The sequence below is a fragment of the Notolabrus celidotus genome, chromosome 2 (assembly GCF_009762535.1).
Source record: "Notolabrus celidotus isolate fNotCel1 chromosome 2, fNotCel1.pri, whole genome shotgun sequence".
NCBI lineage: Eukaryota > Metazoa > Chordata > Actinopteri > Labriformes > Labridae > Notolabrus > Notolabrus celidotus.
In genome coordinates, this window is record NC_048273.1 from 28,624,508 (window position 1) to 28,646,737 (window position 22,230).

The following is a 22,230-nucleotide window of genomic DNA, read 5'->3' on the forward strand; positions in this document are numbered from 1 at the left end:
ATTTCAATATCTTAGAAATGCATTTTATTTTGGTGAGTTTAATTTCCTGTGTTTTTATGTACAGCACTTTGTGTTACAGTGTCAATGTATGAAACGCGCTTTATAAATAAAGTCTGATTGATTGATTGAATAAGGGCAGTTTAAAAGTCATGTTGACTCCTGTAGACTGGTCCACCTCAAGTCCAGGACAGGTCCATGACTGCACACAGCAAAGAGGTCACTTGCTTCTTTGAGTGCCATCTTCTGGGTAAACTACCGCAACACAATAAAATACCTCTCTACATTTTGCTCTGGTATATTGGTCACACTGCTGTGAAGGACGCAGCTGACTTTGATGACAAAAAAGGTCGTACATCTTATGCAGTCATTTTTTCTGAACTTGGAAGGTGTTCGTTGCCAGGGATTTAACAACACCTTGCAGCCAATCAGAATTGAGTATTTGCCTAGACTAGAATATAATACAAAATAATAAAATTCAACAAATGAGATAAGTGTTCTATTAAATATCCTGTCTTGTATCAAATACCTGTCTCTCTTTAGTTAAGACACAATCAATCCAAAACAAGATATTGTCATTGCAACTCCAACCACCATACTCTGCTCTTGGGTATCAGGTCTGTGAGCCAGCATTACGCTGAGCTAATTAGAAAAGGCCGACGAACAACTCGACTGGCAGTCGTTGAAGTGAAAGAGAAAACTTATGCAACGCTTGTTGTAGGTTTGTTTACTCTGCATGTCAATGTGTAATGTGCTGTGATTTAAGAGCCTTGCAGCGGCACACAAAATGTGAAGTGAAGTAGGAGAACAAGCATTCAAGAAGGCTTCCTGCTCTCCCGGCAAAAATTGAAAAATGATGGGAGTGAGAACTATTACGACATGCTCCAAAGACCCTCGTAAAGTAATGTGTCACCCCGTGGACGCTTTCCAGAAGAAAACCAGTGTTTTCCTACAACCACTTCCAAACCAGAATATTTTTCTCTTTAAACTCTCACTTCAACCCCGCTGTGATACTGAGCGGGGCCCTGCGGCAAAGTTAGAGGGTCCAACTAAACAAAATTCTTACCTTGTGATGCAATATGGCTGACGAAGCCTCTGGTGAGCCGGTCGCCATTTTTAAAGACAATAAACTCATTTACCTTATCACTCCTGATTTTTGTCTCTCAAAGACATTTGGTTCATTGTCTTGAGTACGAATATGTGACCTCTTTAAGTTGTTTAAAGAATAGAACTACACAGTCACACAAAACTCTACCACTTTAAAATACAGTGTTAGTGCAAATCTCTGTGACCCATTTCCCTCATTGCTTACTTTGAAGATATTTGGCCACAAACTGAAGCACTGAGTTATAAAAATAGAGGATATGAGTGCATCCTGGACTCAAATTGGATTGGATTGCAGTTATTTTTTTTAATAGAAATCGAAACATTTGGCCTCCAAGGTACCCCCTTTCCCAAAACGTACAACTCTTTTAATGTCAGGTCATGACCACATAACGAGCTTTAAACTATCTCTGACCCGTTTCACTATCAGGCCATCATAAGGTGTACATTTTATCTTTATTTCATGTCCGTTCCAAAATAGTAAATTGGTGAAACACCTGTATGAAAGAGCGGTTTCATTCCCTGACAAAGGCCTGGTGCGGACACACGTTAGATAACCCTTTAAGGCCCAAACAAGCAAGACCAAAGAGGGACTGAAGCTGCTCTAATAAATAGAGTAATTCATTGATTCAAAAAAGCATCCGGGATTACCAGTTATTTCAGTTCATCTTGAGTGGAAGATGAATGTGTGTGTGCACTATGTGTGTGATAGTTTTGGAAGTATTTCATTCAGACTATAAACATCAACCTGATGGTTGTACTACCAGATGCAAAGTTACAGGACAAGATCCCCTCCTCTGAACCAAGTAAGCTGTGCAGACATTTTGAAGTCAGATGGAATCCTGCTCCAAAGAACATGATCATTTAACATTTGTTAGAGTACTTCAATGCTAGCAAAGCTTTGGATGAACCAAACATGGGATCAGGTTCAGCAGGGTCAATTCAGAGCTTCAACTTATGGTAACTTATTAAATAAATTGTAGCAGCCTTCACGATTCTCATGTTCTTCTCTGTGAAATGATTGACTCAGGGTTTCCTCGACGGATCATTTGAGTCTTCTACTTTTTCGGGGCAATCCCAAACAACCATCAAAAACCCTCTCCTCAGACTCCCCATTCACAGGGTCAACTCAGGGAAAGTTGTGCTTTTGTATAACTCCCCCAAAACAACATCAGTAAATCCCCTGCTGTTTATAGCATCTCTTTCTCCAAAGTGTCTCCTGTTTTGAACATTTCCAGCCGAGTTCTCATTACTGCCGTTGAGATTTATATGTTGGGTCGGAGGGTGGCATGGTCCCACACAGTAGGAGCTTCTGTTTTTCACTGGGCTTTTTGTCTGCTTGGTTTCTTTATCTGCAAACTAGGAATCCTACAGCCGTCTCCACTGCTACCCATTAAAGATGCTCCGTCTCCAGCCCCTCCGACCCCTCCAACCCTCCACCCCTCTCTCATGACCCCCTGCCTTTGTTAATGAGGAACTCTTATGTAACTTTATGAGCAGGCACTAAAAATAGACTGGAGATTAGGACAGACGATGTTTAGAGTTAGAGAGCAGCAGAAATCGTGCAGAATGTCCCAGGGATCCTGCAGTGTAATCTCCACCACTTGTTGAAGGAACAAGCAACAAGTTCCCAGTGGAAACATGTATGAACTGTAGAATTACTGTAAAACAAAGCATTATAGTCAGCTCAGTCAAAACGTACCCTACTTTTCAACTGTAACTTATATGTCTTGTCCTTATTTTCCCCCTCTTTCTTTAAGATGCAATTACTTCAACACAACCTTGGACTGAAAGTTTGATTCCAGACCAACTTCTGGTGAGTTTAAACTATATAACCAACTGGAAACTACATAAAACAATCACATATTTCTCAAATACTGCTCCAAATGATCCATTGAAAGGTGCCACCAAAGCAGGAAGCATGTCAGATTTTTATTATTGCCAAGTTGAATTCCCTCAGTTAATTTTCCTGGAACAAAACAGAGCCTTTGCCATAGATGTGAGTCCAAAGACGCATAATTATGTGAATTCTTCCTTCTAAAAATAGTCGGCGGAGGTTGGGGTTTTAACCACTGAGTACATTTTGAGGTCTGAGCACTGTCTCTGCAGATTGTAGGTTTCTGGGTTCGATCCCGTGAGAAACTTTTTGAATTGTTGTGACATGGAGTCACCCCAAAGTATCCAAATAACAAGGTTACAGCTCAGAGTTTCCAAACCCCAGCAGACAAAGTGAGACAATAACACGTCATTCATGGTGGGCTACTGTGGAAAGAAATGTGCAAGACATCCACGGTGTTCTCCAGTGGATCACTGTTTGTCTGAATATATGAAAGATAGAAGTTCATGCAGTTACAGTGTATGCTCTGAGAAAGTGTTGGAGACCGGTGCAGACTGGTATATCGAAACTGCATTCAGCTTTTAACAGTTTAACAGAGAGGACATACGGTGAGGAAAGTTTTTAAGAGGGCACCAAATGCAACCCCCGGGGAAGTGCATGTTTTTACCAGAGAAAAAAAAAGACCAATAATATTTTCTTTTACACTGAAAAGACTAAAAACTAAGAAAAAAATCCTGGATCTAATCAGTCTTATCAAGCCACACTATCTTGATAAGTCCAGACAAATATCTTATTTCAGGATATGATGAGCCAAAAATCCGACCTGAATTGCCTTTATTGAGTAAAACTAAGCGCAGATGGGGTAAGAAAAGTTCTCTCTTAAGTTCTCGAAATAAGAACAATATCTTAATTCAAGAAATATAACATATACATTTTCTAACCCCATTGGCAGATTTTTATTTTTACTCATTACAAGAAACTCAGGTCTGATTTTCGGCTTGTAATTCCTTGAAATAAGACATTTATCTGGACATGTTGGGTGATTTTGGCTTACATTAAGCACAGTCAGACATTGTTCACTAGAGCAATGATAAATACACTTGCTTAGTTTTGAGTTTTTGTAGTGTTTCAGAGATCATTTCTTGTAATAATAAGGTCCTTATCCCAGAATCTTAATTACAAAGTCCTGAGCCAAACACATGAAGGTTAATGAAGCAGGGGTGCTGAGGATGATGCAGCACCCATTAAATTCAGTCACAGCTAAAGCTATTAGCTCATGAAAAAGTTTGATCTCATGTTTGTTGAACACCAGTATATGTGATTTATTTTCTGCATTTACTGCAGCAGTCAGTAATGTGGTAATAATACTTTAAAGATTGAAAGACTCACAGCAAGCTCAAGTTTTTCCATCTCTGCCAAACACTGAAGTGTTTCGGAGAGCGGTTAGAATTGAACCCGGGCCGCTAGCTTGAGGTCTAGATCGCCTGTGTGCGAGGGCATGTGACTTTACCACTCCACCTAACTAGAGCCCTGTGTTTAGGTATGTTGCGATCTATTTCTGATACCATTTTTTCTTTCCGAACCTTTTAATGCACATGTCTGTACTTTCTTCTACATACTGAACAGACTAATTGTTTCACTTCCGGTGCATTTGAAGGGAATAAAACATCATTATTCTATAATGCAACACAAACATGCATGAGTAAAGTTTAGCAGTAAAGCTGCAGGTTCTGAAACCAAAACAACAAACACAAAGCCTTGGTTCTGAGCTGAGGGTAGGTACAGAGTCAGATGGTAATCAAATGAATCTGACACGAGGGAGGACCACTTCAAACACAGTAAATATACCAGCTTTAAGTACTGTTTTGTGTACTCATGGTGGGAAAAAGGCCTCTCTCGTCGCTGGCTCCTCGTCTTTGTTCTGAGTCATGTCCGCAAAACGTCACTGCAAATGAAACTGCAGGTTACATTGTTAAAAAAACACACACACTGCTGGCTGTGGTTTGTATAAAACAACCACATGGATACTGCAGGGTTTCCCTCTCTGGCCACTTGTTTTTCTCCGAGGTCTGAACCGGACGGAGAGCAACAAAGGAAAGTACTCTTTAAATGTAAGCCACTAAACCAGCCCGCCTGTCCTGACGCTGTTTGTTCCTCCCAGAGGACCTCAGGATTGTAAATGAACATGCAACTGTGTGCATGAGACAGAGTGATCATGCATGGGTATAAAAGAAGCTGTGCATTACCTTCACACTCTCTGGAAACTCCTCTGATGTGCCATGCAGAAGCACATGTCCTTTTTCAGGCAGGTTCATGTAGATGCAGTTGGCAGCGAGGTCATCAGGCACTGTCAGTTTGTCATAGCGGTGGTCGCTCATCTGCTGCATGATCTACAAAACAGATAAAAACAGACAGCAAATAGACACTCAGATAAATAAACAGCCAGTTACGGGAGGTTGGATATTCAGACTAACAGACACTTTTAATCAGACAGAACACCAAAATACCAAAGAAAGAACCACATCTTTCTGCAGGCCAAACCGCTCTCAGAGGCCTGGGGAGGGGGATTAATGGAGAACACAGGAGCAGACAGACATTCTTCCTCAGCAGATGTCATGTTATTTATGTAATCTAAAGGAGGTGTAGATGGGACGGCCGACGGGGGGAGGAGAGGCTGAGAAGACGCCCGTGTTGCCAAGTGGAAGTTGGGGGTTGGTGAGGATGTTATGACCAGAGGAGAGACAGGTGCCTCTTAATGTTTATGAGCAGAACATCTGCGGACGGATACCTCCGAGACGGGTAAAGGGAGGGGAGGTGGAAATGTGTAAAAAAAGGAGTCAACATTCAGGGAAAGGTATTTTAGGAAGTGAGATTTTCACCAGATACAGACCCACTCTGTCCCTCTTTCTTTTGACCTTTTTTCCTCCTTTTACCCTCATCATTTTAATTCTTCACAATAAAATGCAAATATAAAACTAGTCTTTTAAGTGCACCGTACAGCCCAATGCAAAGTTGAAGACATAGCTTAAAACTAAAGTTAAGAGATGCATTTTCAACTGATATTTTTTGATATTCAAAGAGCTAGCCATCCTGGTATTTCCTGACATATGCTGTTTTCTAACATTAGAAGAAAAATTATTTGAAAAAGTTCTGCCAAAGCCAAAACTAAAGATTTATATGTAGAGCAACAGATTTGTATGCCATGAATAAACATGATACAGAAATGCCGGTGACTTCTCTGGGCCCCAGCCTGTTCAAGATGGACCGAGGTGAAGTGGAAAACTCTCCTGTGGTCTGATGAATCCAAATTTGACATTCTTTTTTGAAATCATAGACACTGCATCCTCCACTGTAAAGAAGAAAGGGACCACCCAGCTTGTTATCAGCACGTAGTTCAAAAGTTCAAAAGCCAGCATCTGTAATGGGGTTGCATAAGTGCCCATGGCATGCGTTGCAACATATGCTGCCATCCAGACAATGCCATCCTTAGATGAGACCTTGCATAACAGCAAGACAATGCCAAACCACTCTGCATGCATTACTACAACATTGCTCTGTAGTGGAAGAGTCCAGGTGCTAAACTGGCCTGCCTGAAGTCACCAGTTGAAACATGTGGCGCACCACGAAACAAGAAATACAACAAAGGAGTCCCCTTTATCCTATATCAGGAGAAATTAAGACATTTCATCTTAAAAAACTAAAAACTGGTCTCCTCGGATCCAAAATATTTAACATGTTACTAAAGGAGGATTGCAAAACAATGCTAAACATGCGCCTGCCAAAACTTTTTTGAAACATCAAATTTAAATAAGCATATATCTCTCATATAACAATAAAACCTTTTTAGTTTCCATATTTGATATGATGACTTTGTTCTATTTTCAAACAAATATAGGGCCAGAATCCTTCATCAAATTTCTGTTTCACTAACAGTTTAAACATTGTCCCAACTTTTTTAGAGTTGGATTGACATATCAATCAAATTAAGACTTCAAACTATGCAGGTTGTGGGGCATTAATGAGACAGACTGAATCCCTAATTCATTTTGAATGCAATGGAAAACCTCGAATGAACCAGCAGCAATTAGCAGCAGTTTCTTGAAGGTAAATAGCAAACATGGGGGTTAGCAGCATGACCCTGGACCATTAAGAGCTTTTAATACAAGGGCTTTAAAATGATCTTTGGATACCTCCAAGATGACAAAATCTGTCAATTATTAAATTATATAAAAAGAGGTAAGATAACTCTTGTGGATAAAATTGACCAAATGCAAAACATGGAGCAACACAGAAACCAGAGCATGTGACGTTTGCTTGACGCATATAACAATTTAAGGAGTGGTTGTGACTGTATGTGCTGTTATATTGCTACTAGTGGGAAATGTGTGGTTTAGGATGACAATGGGCTTGTGGCTGATGATATTCTCATTTCAATTCCCACTAACTGGATCTGCTGGAGGGAGGAGCAGGGCGATGACTGGGAAAGACCACGTTCTGTGAGGCTTGTGTACTTGTACTCAGAGAAAATGAAGTTGTTCTGTCATGTAAATGTATTTTGCCAACTGGTCCAACCCTACAGCAAATGTTCTGTTCTGATTACTCTGTAAGGGCTTTCCTGGGAAAATCTATCTGGCACACAGGAAGTGACACATTTTATGTCTTTGGCAGCAGAGACACTGCTTGGTTAGAATAAATAGAAGAACAATTGTGCGGTTAGTGTGAGCATTAAATCCCGTTGTTAAATAGAAACCCAGGGAAAAAATGGTCACAAGACTGGACTTGTTAAATGGAGCAGTGATCTGTGGGAAGAGCCATTAAAACAAACACAATAATGAAACAACAATGTTAAAAACAAAGAATAGGGAATAAAAGCAGGCATTACAGCAGTCAACTGAAGGAGACAGTGCTATTTTCACACATCTAATTGCACTGACCTATTTTTGATTTATAAAGAGTCAATTTAAAATCCCTGCATCTGACCGACCCCGCAAAATCAACTAAATTAACTTTGTAGGCTGACTTTGCCATTTCTGCAAAGAGCTTTAGGGTGGAGCACAAGCAGTGTGTGTAGGTCTGTGTGTAGGCCAGACACATTCCCAGGTCACATGTGCGTGTGTAAGGTGATTGCAGCAGCCCCTAAATGAAAACACCGACCATGTGCGTGACCGCCAACACTGTCTCTCACACACACAGGGATTAAGAGCGGCAGAGAGGGAGAATAAACACTCACTGACTCCACCAAAGATCACAGAGGCTCCTGCTTCACTCTCCCATTTCTAAAACATCAGATTTCCTCAATAAAAACGGAGGGAAAAACTGTTCAGGATGTAAGGAAAATGTCTGCGTGTAAGGTTCTGATCCATGAAATGCAATTAAAATCTCAGAAAATTCACCTGACTAATGGAACAGTTGGCTCTCTGTTCCCCGTCAGTGAGTGCACTCGGTCAATAAAAGGTCAGGGTACAGATGGAGGCGTTTTACACTTTGAAGATATTTTAATTTATTCAAATCTAGAGTTAAGAAAATAAAATAAAAGGTGACATTTATCTTGGAAACTTTCAAGCAGTTTCAGCTAAAGCTTTCAAAGGCTTTTACTGTCATCTGATTGTCTTCCTGACATCTTTAATATGCCTATGATTTGTGCCTTTTTCTGCAAGTTCTTCAAGTCTTCTGCGCAGTCATCCTGGCCCTTAACCAAGCACAAAGCTACAGGAAATCAGCAGCAGCAGCAGCTTACTTCTGGACAGTGGCTGAGTTCCAGTTAATCCACAGAGTGTTAACTGGGCAGCAGACAGTGAGCAGACATAGCTGCAAAACAAAATGTTTACTGGAAGGTAATAAAATCTTTCCCTGCATGATGACAATCGTGACCAGCCAACAAAGAAACAATGACAATTTACTGGACCTGATCAGGTCCATCGTGGTCAGCGTAATCTGTCTGGTATGACGCTCATTGTAGTAATCCTTGCCGGGAAGCCTTTAGAAGTTTTGCATTACTATTTTCACTGATGAACAACAGCAGCATGTATAAGAGACACATCCGACCAGAGGCTGCTTCCACATCTAGAGGGAAAATGAAATTCAAATTGCTTCCTGTTAATGTACCATAAATGTTTGTGTTATTGCTCCTTGACACACATTTCACTCTGCAAATAGAATTGATTTATGTTGAGGCATTGTTGCACCCTGAGGTGAAGAAATGATTTGATTGAAGGGAAGGGGAGGGGAGGATTTACAGCACGTCTGATGATGTTGGGAGAAACCCTACAGTAGAGCTCTGGGACAGTTCACATTTAAAATATTTTCCCATATAACCTTGTGCACTAATAAGCAACAATTCAGATGTTGTATTTTACAGTATGCATGAAATGTTCATGTTCAGCTGTCCGCTGTTGTAGCTGGAAAGGAAACGTGATGCCCAATTGCTAAATCCTGCCCTTTTTAGGTATGAAAATTAATTAAAAGTGGTAACTAATAAATAAACTGCACTTTTAAGTTTTTTTTGTGGTAACTTTCAGTGTTGAAAACAAAGCAGATGCAGTGTTTCAAACTGCAGTTTCCCGAGCCACCACTCTAAATGCTTACCTTCACAGCAGAAATAAAAGTGTTAACAGCCAGTATTAAAAACTCTTAGGTTGATTAATTTATTCTTTCATGAGGGATGATTTTTTAAAATAACTTATTCAATTTGAAGATTCCATTTTTGTTACAAGTTTTACATAATCAGGCATAACTAGGGGAGTTGCTGACTTGACTGAGTGGCTGATATTCCAGACGTTTTCCAGGAGACTAAAGGCCAACACTTCACCTTGATTGAAAGTTAGGTTGAGTCAGCATTTCCAACATTACAACTGCCACCAAAGGGCATCAAAAGCTGCTTCAGAAACCAGTGGATCACAAAAACTACATCCATGTTTTGTACATTCTATGGTTTTTCAGTCCTCTGATCATGGAAAGTGCTTTACACTACTTTTTACATTCATCTTTTCACACACACCCATTCACACACTGAAGGCAGAAGCTGCCATGTGAAGCACAAATCCACCCATCAGTACTATTCTAATCATTCTCAGATATGAACATCTCACAGGCTAAGTCAGGGCAGATCATGGTTCAGCATCTTGCTCAAAGACACTTCAACAGGTAGACTGCAGGAGCAGGGTGGGGATTGAACCACTAACAATCTGAATGGGAGGTGACCCACTCTTTCACTGAGCCACAAGAAGTGTTTTGGTTTAGTAGTCTGAGTATTACTGGATTATAACATCCTATCAGGCTGTATGGATGAGAGAGCAAAGAGTGCATGCATAGAGCAAAACAGGTAGAAGAAATCTGAACCCATCAGATGTTACTGATGTCTAAAATCATATATCTGCTTACACTGCAAGTGCATGTAATAATCTGTAGATGTTGTCAGCCAAATCCATCACAATTGCCAAAGTCCAAAGTTTTCAGCCAGCAACAGTCACACGCACACATAAGAGAGGACACTTGGATGGGATCTTTCTAATCCTTTGCTGGTTCCACTTGAGGACAGCAGCATCATGTTGGCTGTTGCCATCTGAGGATAGTGGACGGTTTCCAAGATCGCCTGATTTAAACATACTGGTCTGCCAGATCTGGATTATTAGCTGGAAGTGTTTGTGATACTTTGATTTATGTGAGGTGGCACGTGCATGTAGCTAGCATTGCTGTCGGGTCTCCCTGAAGAGGAGAAGGCAGTAGTGATGAGGCGAGCGGTTATTTTAAGTTACCTGGTTTCGTGTTATTCACCAGCTGCTTGTTCTTTCATGAGAGAGTGAGTGAGCAGTGAGTCTGCAACATTCCACAGGCTCTCTTAGTTTCTTCAGTCTAATAAACAACTCCAGTCCGCTAGCACCACAGGTACCATTTCTTTCTGTGGAACACTTGATACTTCACTATCACACTTACCAACTACTGATCAAGGATCTGAAGAGCTATATTAGCATTAGCCAACCCCTTGTTCCTCTCCAGCACCCTTTTGTCCCAAAATGGTCACATCTGGCTCCCACAAAATCAAGATTGGAAAGGCCAAAATGACAAACTGCTTTTTTTTAAGCAGTTGACAAACCCATGGGTGACATCATGGTGGCTACGTCCATTATTTATATAGTCTATGGTGTGCACAATCCATGAGGTGAAGACCAAACCCTGACCAGGAGAGGATAATGACCTCATGTACCAAACAGGCCAGAGTACGGGCTGACTTGTGAGTTCCCTGTGAGTCCCATACTGGGAGGGAGGTGTTTGTGTATGGGAGAGAACAGGGAGTGGGTGCTGCAGTCTCTGACAGAGGGGATATTTCTGTATGATGACTCCATGAGTGAAGCTTGGCAGGGAGAGCGGCAGATGGATGATGAAATCCATCCGGTCAACGGGTATCCTCATCCCTGGGAGACCTAAATACAGAAAGAAGACTACACCTGGTCTACAGATAGAAACATAACAGCACTGTGAGTTACTGTTAGAGAAATCTATTTAGAGAAATCCCATAGACTTCAAGAGGAGCCGGTCAGGTCCTCCCTTTTGGTTTAGCTAATATCTATTAGCAGCAAAATGGAACTCCTTGGAGAGAAACTAAATGAGTCAGGCTCCAATTTTAATATGTACAAAGTGACTCTGTCCAATGGTACACAGACATGGAGCCTTGATGACGTAAGAGCTGCATCCCCATCCAAGAAAAGCACTTTGAATTCATTAAAAGCAGCATTCACGAGATCTCACTCCCCCCACAAAGAGAACATTACCCAATTACAAATACAGGGTCGTTAAAAGTCCTTTAAAACAGGAGCTAATTGCTGCAGGAGAGGGTGACATAAGCTGTAATTAGAAAGCGAGCAGCCTGTCATTAAGCCTTGCTGACGACCACTCCTCGCTCCAGTAGCTAATTACTGGGGTGATCAAACAGACAGGAATTTTAATGAGTCGATGCTGGAATGCTAAATCACTTAGAATATAAGTTTATTCAAAGATTTCTTGAGTTTTTGTGTACACTTCAGGGATGTAAACATACTTATCAAACTAACAATCTGACCTTGTGCTGCTGTGGAATACTTTGCTTCATTAGGATGTGCAGTCGGATGGTCTGGATTCACTCCTCCTGAGATACACTGACTTTCATTTAATTTAAAGTAACATTCTGTAGGTTTTGTCCAGTAGGGGGGGGTGTAATACTGGAGGGTGTGTAAAAAACCCTGCCAAGTTAGGATCTGTCAAGGCCAAGGGGTGTTTTTGCTTATGTGTGACTCCTCATACTTATGTAATTAGCTACATTACATATTTCACTGCATTTCACTCATGTGTGCCATCAAAAAGAAGTTCACACACCGCTCACGTGTTGATGTCTGGGGCTTTTGGGGATAATTCCATGAGGGGTTGGGCTGTGATTTATCTTAAAAATCTGTCTCTGTGAGTGGTGTGAGCTGCCTCCTCTTCTCGTCAAGTCACTCAGCGTCCCCTGGGTTTATTGTTTTGTTGCGATGGAGCTTGATCGATGAAGGATCCTTTCATGTAGTAATGAGCTAAAGCTGTTCAATGGCAGGACAATGCCTTCGTAATTGAAGCTAGAGTGTGAGCGCCAGGGGCAATCCCCTCAGATTAACCGAGAATATGAATTAATGAGAGGGGATTAAGGTGACAGGTGGTTTCGATGTGCTTGCAGAGGGGAGCAGCAATCCAGCTGGAGAGGCGAGGGAGTCTGCTCTGAATCAACACGTGTGATGTCCTGTCTTGTAGTGTTTTTCTTGCTGAATACTTTGCAAAGCGGGAGAGAAAAAAAAAAAAGCACACGGCTGTTCATACCAACACAGAGCCAAGAGTCAACCCGAGAATTAAAAAGAAAAAGAATCAGCTGCGTCAATGTGCGTCATAGATGTGAAAACAATGCAGCTACATTGATTCAGGGGTATCCATGGCTACAGCTGGGGGAGGCATAGCAATAGGAGGATGCTTTTACTGCACATACAACACATGCACGGATAATACCAAGCAAACTTCATACCTTGAGGGCTTTCTGTGCAGGTTCACTGGAGCCGATGATAATGAGGCCTGGTCCCCCCATACTGCAGAAGCTTTTCAGGTGCAGACCTTCCAGAACAGGCACGGTGGACACGGCGTAGTCCTGCAAGATACAAGTTATATGAGAGAACATGATGAGCTTCATGGCGATGGGACAGTTTATGTAACATGGTTTCAATCAACAAAATACACCACGACTGCATTACTGCAACTCACTGTAATTTTGGCCTGGACCACTACAAAACGCAGCTGCCCGTCTCCTCACTGGCAAACGCAAGCGTGACCACATATCCCCTGTCCTAGCTTTGCTGCACTGGCTCCCGGTTGCTTTTAGAATAGATTTTAACATTTTATTGTTTGTCTTTAAAGCTCTTAATGGCTTAGCCCCCCAGTACCTGACCATCAGTTGTTATTAGTCACCCCCTAAACAAGGCTTAAAACCAAAGGTGACCGAGCCTTTGTGGCTGCTGGCCCTCAGCTCTTGAACAACCCGCCCTGTCATATCCGCTCTGCAGGATCAATTGAGGTTTTTAAATCATCTCTAAAGACACACCTCTTCTCCCTGGCTTTTAATCATGGTTGAGTGGACACCTGGCAAAATCTTATTTAAATTTTAATTGATCTTATTCTATCTTATTTTACTATATATTTGCACTGTGTTTATGTATCTTAGTATTGTATCTTTGGTATTGTTTGAGTAATTTTTGCCATTTGTGCTACTTTTGATCTGTGCAGCACTTTGGTCAACTCCATTTTTTTAAACATGCTCTATAAATAAAGGTTGAGTTGAGCTAAGTTGAGTTGATAATCTTTCACACACTTGCATTGGAATCATTTTTGGCTTTAAGTGACAAAAACATGTCATTCATCTCTGACCAATTTTACACAGAGATTCTGCATCAGCACCTCAGCACAGCTCTGTCATGTTACAACTCCTGTGCAAGTTCACACACACTGTAATGGTGTTGCAGAAGCAGAAAAGGCAAGATGTGAAAATCATGGACCGCATAAAAATTTGGATAGTATAATAGCTCCCTAAAGTTGCGCCAAAAGATGTGGAGCTCCCCCTGCTCTAATAATATCCAGGTCTTCGATTGCAGTGTTTTGCCTTGACTTGTGTTAACACCGGTGGCTGGTTCTGTTTTTCTGTTTATCAGGTTCAAACGTAGGAAGAGAGAAAACACTCTTCCCTTCCAGACGTCTCAAACTTGCCTTCTGCACACAGATGATAGCAGTGGGGTTTGTTTATAGACGTGCTGTAACACTGTCACTAAACTTTCAATAAATCTTGTATTACTAGAGATAGTTTCCTCTTTTTGATGCTTTTACGTTTCACTTCCAGCACAACCTGACTGTATTTTATCTTACACTTTTATAAGCTCAGTTCCTTCACCTAATGTTATTCTTTTCTTTTTAATGTTATTTTAATCTGCCTGTGTGCATTTTTATCTTTGGTGTGGAGCACTTTGTAACTGCGTTTTGAAAGGTGCTATATAAATAAATGTATTATTATTATTATTATTATTATTATTATTATTAATAATACTATTAATATTAATATTGTTGTTATTATTATATACTTAAAGACAAATACTAAATAAGGGGGGAACTAATTGCAGTATCAAATAGTAATAGATGCAGCTTCTGATTTAGGAAGAGCAGACAATCCAGTAAGAACCTTAAACCTGCTTCCATCTAAATTGCCTGTAGGTCTGGTAGCATAAGCAAACACTGACAACAATCATCAACTTAAAGCTGTTCAAACTATGGGATAATTTGGAGGCAAGCATGGATAGAGAGAGGCCACAAGATAAAATATGTCTTAATACCTCTTAACTTTCAGTCTGAGGATGAAATCGGGATCCAGTCAGCTATTTGCATCTAAATTGATTGATACATGGTCCATAGTGTTGCAGGAAAGGATGGTCTCTGCTGTGGTGTACTGGGTTATGTGTTTTTTCCTCATTTTTAGCCCTCATCAGCTGACTTTGGACTGACCCCTTCATTAAAATGCCAGCTGAAATCCTCACCAGAGTTCATTTCATATTTAAAGAGTTATAGCGCAGCAAACCCTGCTGAAATAACATGATTTCACCAGCAGCTTTGTTTTGATTTGATTTACTGGAATGGTCGAATTTCCCACTCTGAGTTGATTGATTGAGCATTTGGTAAACAGTTTGTGACACTTAGACACACTGTAAGCCTTTAGAGGATTACATAAACCAGAGTTGGGTCCTATAGAGGTTTGTAAACTTGGAAATGACATAGAGCTGTTATTTGAATTATGATAGGATATGAAACTTTAAGCTCACTTTCCAAGACCTTTCCTTCCTGAATCTATGTGAAAACTTTTATATGACCGCATAAATTCTGATTCAGGCCTGAAAAAATAACTTCCATCTGACATGCATATGTTTTCATAATCACATAATATATTTTGAATGTGTTTTTACGGCTTTAGCTATATGAAAAATGAAATATCATTGTGTATGTTTTCCATCATATCATGCCATTGTGACATTTTCCATTTGAATGTGCGGAAACATTTTTTGGGGCAGGATTTGTCCAACATCATTAGCTCAATTCAAGCGCAGTGATTCACTGGAAAAGTGATTGTGACTGAAAACAGGACAGCACTTGGCGGGTCATCATGTGAAAAATGTAAATTACAACATCCTTGATTCTTTCCTGAACTCTTTCCTTGGCGCTTGTTGAGAAGATACTAAAGTCCGACTGGGAGTTATGTAAACTGAACTTTCTTACAGCCATATCCACAAACAGGACGTTTTGTTCACAGGGTAAAATTAGAACACAATTCATACTTTTCTCCTTATCAAGATGAATCCCTTACAGGATTGAAAGGAGAGACAAAGTCGCTTTCATCTGCACTAAAAGGCTGTTTCATTCCCATGCCTTGACCTGGGAAGACCTCTACATTGGCCTCTGTGTTACTTCTTCCCCGAACATGCTCATTCAATCAACAGCACCATCAAACCTGTCTTCTGTAAGGACCATTGAGAAAAGTATTTCAACATCTGTACGCATTTGTTGAGTGATAAACAAACCTGGCAGCAAAATGATCCTTAATTAGATAATGAAAGGAAAAAACAACAGAGATAGAGGGAATCAAGCTGATATAAAACGGAAAAAACAATAATGGACGCTCAAGTGATTTTTCCTTGTGTTGTTTCCCAGAGACGCATCATTAAGTCCTGTCTTATCAAAGATAACAGAAAACACAGAGGAATCCAGAATGAGGAATTCAAACCAGATACAGATGGGGAGGTGGAAGCACAACAATCAGGCCTTTCAGGTTACAGTAATGTGCTGAACTCTTTGTGCACCTCTGAACTTTTGAGTCAGTCAGGTTTTTCCCTTCTGATATTCTCTCTCAGGGCAAAACCAGACAGCAATACACACACACACACACACACACACGCACACACGCACACACGCACACACGCACACACACAACCACACATGCACATGCACACACGCAAACACGCACACACACGCACACACGCACATCTGCAGTGTGAAGCAGTATACAAAAAGCTAAAATCAGAATGTGTTTTTGACCCACATCGTGACCCTGTTAGTGGGCTGCATGCCTAAATCCTAACAGTTTGCCTGAATCTCTTGTTTCAATCGGGAGTTTTCTTTGGACGTATGCATTGTTGAGGCTGCAGGCAACAGTGCAGGAAAATTTGTCAGAAAGTAATCTGGCTAAGAAAAGATATGGTTTGACAAATGTTGAAATTAGCGAGGCTGAAAAAATAAAGTGGCTTATACACCTAATGTTGCTTTCCACATAAGGATACGGTTGAGAATCATTACGTTTCTAAATATTGCAGTGCTGAATCATGGGTATTTTACAGAAATGTGTGTTTTCAGGGACCAGTTCACCACATTTAATGCTGGATTTAAACTGTTACTCCTTTGATTGGTGTAACCTGAAAATAGTGAGAAGGTTTGCATTCTCAAGTTATTTAAATTCAGGGATTAGAAATATCAGCGTGTAAAAAATGGATACAGGTTTTTAAGAAAGTCATATTGTTCCCTTTTGTTCAACAGGTGGTCGACATCAATTCCCTGTAAACACAGCAGTGATTTTAAGAAGAGTTGAATGAATTAACGACAGCACAGGATAAAACTGATCAGAAAACCACAACACATCACCTTTTTAATCAGTCATCAGCTTAGGGGGGCAGAAGTTTGAGTCGATAGAGGATTAAAAACAGCACAAAGCCGATCACCTTTGAGACTCTCTGAAGCAGCATCAGTCAATAATCTGAGTGATACACTTCAGTGGTGCTGACAGTAACATCAGATGAGACTGTGTTTACTGTGTTAATGAGAAGAGTCTTAATGAACATCCACCTCTCTTTAGATATTTATGACATTGAAAAAGTAAATGTCTTGAAAGCTTTGAGTCAGAGAGTTATGACATGCTTGTTGTGTTTCAGAAATGATGGAGATAAATGATTTTCATTTTTCAAAGGATGATAAAATGCATTAGAATCATGAACTAATGAGCATTCGCGGAGGGGTCTTGTCTCACCCTGAAGGGGTTCTTTTTCCCATAACAACCTGCTAACCATACATTATCTTGCTTATCACCTGGCTACTAGCTTAAAATACAAACACGTTGTTAAAAAACATTGATTAAAATATGATTTTATTGATTTAAAGTGATTTATATAGACAGTTTTTAAAAATAGTCCCAGTGATTCCACGTCAGTTAGCGTTCCATGGCAATGGATTCTAATCTCTCTGCTGCGTCGATTTATTAAACTATCCTCATCCAGCTCTCCTTCTTCTCTGAGCTCTGCGGTTCACACACCTTTAAAAATAAACAAGGCAAATGTCACAACTTTGAACCCTGCTGCTATCATCACCACCGCTCATGATTTAGGTTTCTTTGTAGAGACCCATAACCTAAAGTTTCTCTCACCTGCTCCGCAGCCATTGCTAATATTGCTGGACAGGATCCAATATGTAAACATCCAAAGTCAAGGGGTTTTGACCAATCAGAATCAAGCTTCTTACACAACCGGAAAATCAGTAAGAAAGCTGGGTAATAATGTTATATATTTAATATGGGTCTGAAAATGTTATTGCTATTACAACCTTTAAAGCATCCAGTATTCGGGGTGCACAGCTTCTCATTTTGAAGCCATGAGGTAAAGTATGCCACTTAAAGTCTATAAAGTTAAATAACAGTAGAATTATGTTAATTTTATACTTTTGGACTTTTATGTCTTTATTCAGAGAGGATAGGTCAGTGAATATGTAGAGCATGAAACAGGGGAGAGTGGGGAGTGATATGCAAAAGAAAGGAGACTGCAGGTTGGAATCGAAGCTGGGCTGCCTGATTGAGGACTACAGCCTTTGTACATGGGGCGCATGACTTGACCACTAGGACAAACCTGTGCCCACAAATGATGTTGTTTCTGGTCAATGGAAAACTTAATGTTTTTATGTTTGAACAAAGTCCAGTGTGAGCCCCACAATATAATATCAATTTCATTGAGATCAGAAAAACACCTTTTCTCCTCACTCACTTTTTGAGTGCCTTTCATTTTCGTGTAAAGATAGCTAAAAGGTCATGTCAAAGGGTTCCCATATCTCCCATTAAGTCTTTATTTCTATGAATGGATGTTATAGACTTTACAATGTCAACAAAGATGTGGCCTTGACACAGACTGAGAGTTGACCATTCGTCACAAACACAGCAAAGAGTGAATGGAGGGAGTGGATGAATGGAGGAAATATATAATGGAGAAAAAGGACGGGGGTAGCGAGAGGCAGAATGGATTTAGAGATAAAGTGAGGTGTAACAGAGGGAAAGGAAAGATGAATGGAGCGATGATGCTGCCATAAAGCTTTTATGACTGATAACATTTTTATCTCTTCTTCTCTTGTTTGTGATGTTGGATCGTTTACAGCAGGCGGCTGTTAGGGGACCTCTGAGAGAGAGCAAAGAAAGCAGAGTGGTGGCTGCATGTGTAAAAAAGGTAGTTAAGTAAAATGCTCAATTCACTTTCATACAGTAAAGTGCCCACAGAAGCACTACAATGAAACGTTTCATTGTGAATGATAAAGACAGCATATGTCATCTGAAGCAATCCTGTATCACAATTTGGGCCTGACCAAAATGTTTAAATATATTTGAAGAGACAAAAAAAAACTCAGTTAGGTTTGGTGAATACTTAGAGCTGCTCTTATGGCTAGTTTTATGTTATCATAGAAACCATGAAGGTCTGCAGAGCTTTAGCACAAAACTGAACCCTTTTGATTCACTCTTCGAGCTACCATCAGTTCACTTTCAGCTGCAGCTCACACAAAAACCTGATGTGCACTACCTGCTCAGCAACAAAAGACAGGCAAACACATTTGTTAATTAGCTGGTAATTACAGGCAAGCAAATAGCAGCAACGGAGCCACACATTACCCCTCTGGAGTAGCTGGAAATCACAATAGAGCAAAAAGGAGGGTGGCTATTCAACTCACATTTGCCCAAACCCACAATAAATACTGCTCTATGTCTGATAGAGATTTTGCTGGCAACTTTCACCTTGCAAGTCGGATATTTGGACTTAAAAAGGTGATTGTATGCCAGTGCTGTGATTAAAATCAAGAAGGTACCTTCAGTTCTGTAAAAAGTAGGCCACTGAGAAAGTGCAAAAACTGCTGTTCCTCCCTGATATTGGCTACAAAAGTCAAGGGAACCCAGTTGGATCCCAATTTTTACAGCAAAACTAAACACATCTACAGTCTGGTACAAGCAATGCTTTTGGTCTCCATATCTCACTTCTTCATTGGAAACAACTGAACAAGGGTTCAATTTCTTTGTGACTCATACATTTTGATTCTATTAATGCGAAAAATGATACAGAATTAGGTTGAATTGAAGATGTCTGACTGACCGGTGGACATGTTGTAGTTGTTTCCATGAAGTAATGCTATAGGCTCAACTCCACCTTTTTGTCAGTTTCAAGGTGAAGTGGGAATTGAGTCTGCATTCCAATATTGGAGCCATCATCTTGGGCTGCATAACACCTCTCCAGAAACCAATGGGTGTCATTCTATGTCCAGTTTTTATGCAGTCCATAATTAAAGTCCTGCACTGCCCTTGAGTGGTAAAAAAAATCAATGTATGCAGTTTAATCAAACTTTGATTGTTTCAGCTCACATTTAAGACAGTAGTATTTTATCTACAAGGACTTTTATGCATGCACTTAGGGTCATTTTCATGCAAGGTATCCTCACTTTACCTTACATCCAGTGTGACTAAGACACTCACCTTAAAGGCATCTGCTAAGATCTCTGCTCCTCTCTGATTGGTCCGTTTGGATAGGCCCACAAAGAATTCTCGACCTGCAGAAGGAATGAGACATCTCTGAAGTTGTGTAAACAAATATCGATTTAATTCAACTGGGTTGAGTTTTACTTCAACATAATACTATATTTCTGCCTGTAGGGGAGTACATTACAGTAGCTTGCCTATAGCAGATAAAAAAAATCTAAAGACCTACAACATGAATGTAGATTGCAGAGCATTATGAACAATGCCTTAAACTTCCAAATCTGGGCTTCCACAGATGCTACAACATAACCACAGTTTGTACCTTATGAACGCTTGAGAAAGGTAGACTTATTTAGTTTGGTAGGGTAAAAACACACAGAGTCCTGAATGCCTGGCGAGCAGCAGCCTCACACTGAGCTCAGCGATGGGCTCTGAATGTAGCCGCTGAGCCTCTACAAAATGAGCCGTTAGTCGCGATGCTGCCAACAGGAAATGTTTCTAACTCTGCCATGTGAAACCGATTTCAGCTGGATGGAACGACAGCTCAAAGCCAGTGTCTAGAAACCTAATTAAGTGTACTTTGTTTTTTTTCTTCTAGTGGCCTGCTCAATGTTAAGAAGACACTGACCCACATTTTGACTCACCACACGACTGTAACAGAATGTACAGAAGATCTAATAAAGACCGCTGTGCTCTTGATACCCTGCCACAGTACATTTTTTACAACATGGCAGAAAAATAAGAGCCTTTGATTTGACCAGGAATTGGGGAATACACTGTTTGTCGTACTGATTATATTTTCGAGGAAAAGACTGCTTACTATGCGGGCACCAGGTCATCAAGGTCATCGAGGCACAGAGAAATGTTTGTGTGGAGGATCCCAAAACACACACACACGTACCTGCAGTCACACGATGGCCCACTCACTAAGTAAACCCTCAGTGTGAGCTGCAGAGACTTGTGGTGTTCTACCTTACTGTGCTTATATTAACATGTGGGTTATGGTAAAAACCCAAGTCTCAGTGTTTTTAGTAACAAATCAAACACAAAATGATTTGAAATGCTGAAATAAGGGATGAGGCCAGAGGTAAAGGACACAGAGTACCCAACAGTAAAATTTATGTGGACTCCTTGGAGCCAACACAAAACATGCACAGTGTTGCTGCATTAAGATATTTTTTTAAGGTTTGAGAATTTCTTGGCTTGTTTATGGCCCTCCAGGGAAAATGTAGGTCATCTACGTCAGTAATGACGGGAAGAAAACACGTCAACACTGACCTGGAGCATGGAAGCAAGGTGGAAAAACATGGACTCCTCCTGTAAGGTGTTTGTCACGCTGCTCATGAGAACCACAGACTTATTGTATAAGGGTAAGCCAAAAACTTGACTAAGCGGTGTACTTATGGACGTACAGGCATTTAGGATTATAAAAGTAATGTTTTCTCTTGTTGACTGGGTGGGAAGCAGTGTGAGTTTGCCATGATGTTGTGAACTGGTGTTTAAGAAACATGGAAAAATGCCCTGAATGACCTCATTGCCTTTCCCTGGTTCCCCTCAGAGGACTGTTTTGTCAAAGTGAACATACTGTAAGTGCAAGAACTGTAAAATCATCACTATGCGGTTATTTCTATCCAGCATGTACATATTGATGGGTGTTAGGGGACATATAAATAAACTATTCATCATTGAATACCAAAGATATTTATTGTTTTCTCTTGAAGGGATTGTTGTTGGTTTTTTAAGTGGGGTTGTATGAGGTAGTTGTTAATACTAAGTGTATTACCATGGATTGTATGTGTATTAACCACAGGGGATGAAAGTTAGCTCGGCCCCTTTATTAACCAAACACTAATGTGGGTGTAAGTGAACGCTCTATTTGGAAATTTTTAAGCTCTGAAAAAAGTTAATCCAAATTATTTAAATGGTTTGCAAATCATTCAAATCC

At 40.4% G+C, this 22,230-nt stretch overlaps 1 protein-coding gene across 2 annotated transcripts in view; it reads right to left on the reverse strand.

Annotated features, from left to right (window-relative positions):
- Positions 1-22,230, reverse strand: part of ddah1 (dimethylarginine dimethylaminohydrolase 1) — a 101,226-nt gene that overhangs the window by 3,453 nt on the left and 75,543 nt on the right. Inside the window, exons 3-5 of one of the 2 annotated variants that reach the window (XM_034707555.1) lie at positions 20,283-20,356; positions 12,960-13,079; positions 5,185-5,328 (exon numbers count right to left, since the gene is read on the reverse strand). In XM_034707555.1, the coding sequence (XP_034563446.1) occupies positions 5,185-5,328; positions 12,960-13,079; positions 20,283-20,356 (338 nt within the window). Of the gene's footprint in view, positions 1-5,184; positions 5,329-11,903; positions 12,713-12,959; positions 13,080-20,282; positions 20,357-22,230 lie in introns of those variants that run through there. The other variant, XM_034707563.1, reaches the window with a different exon arrangement.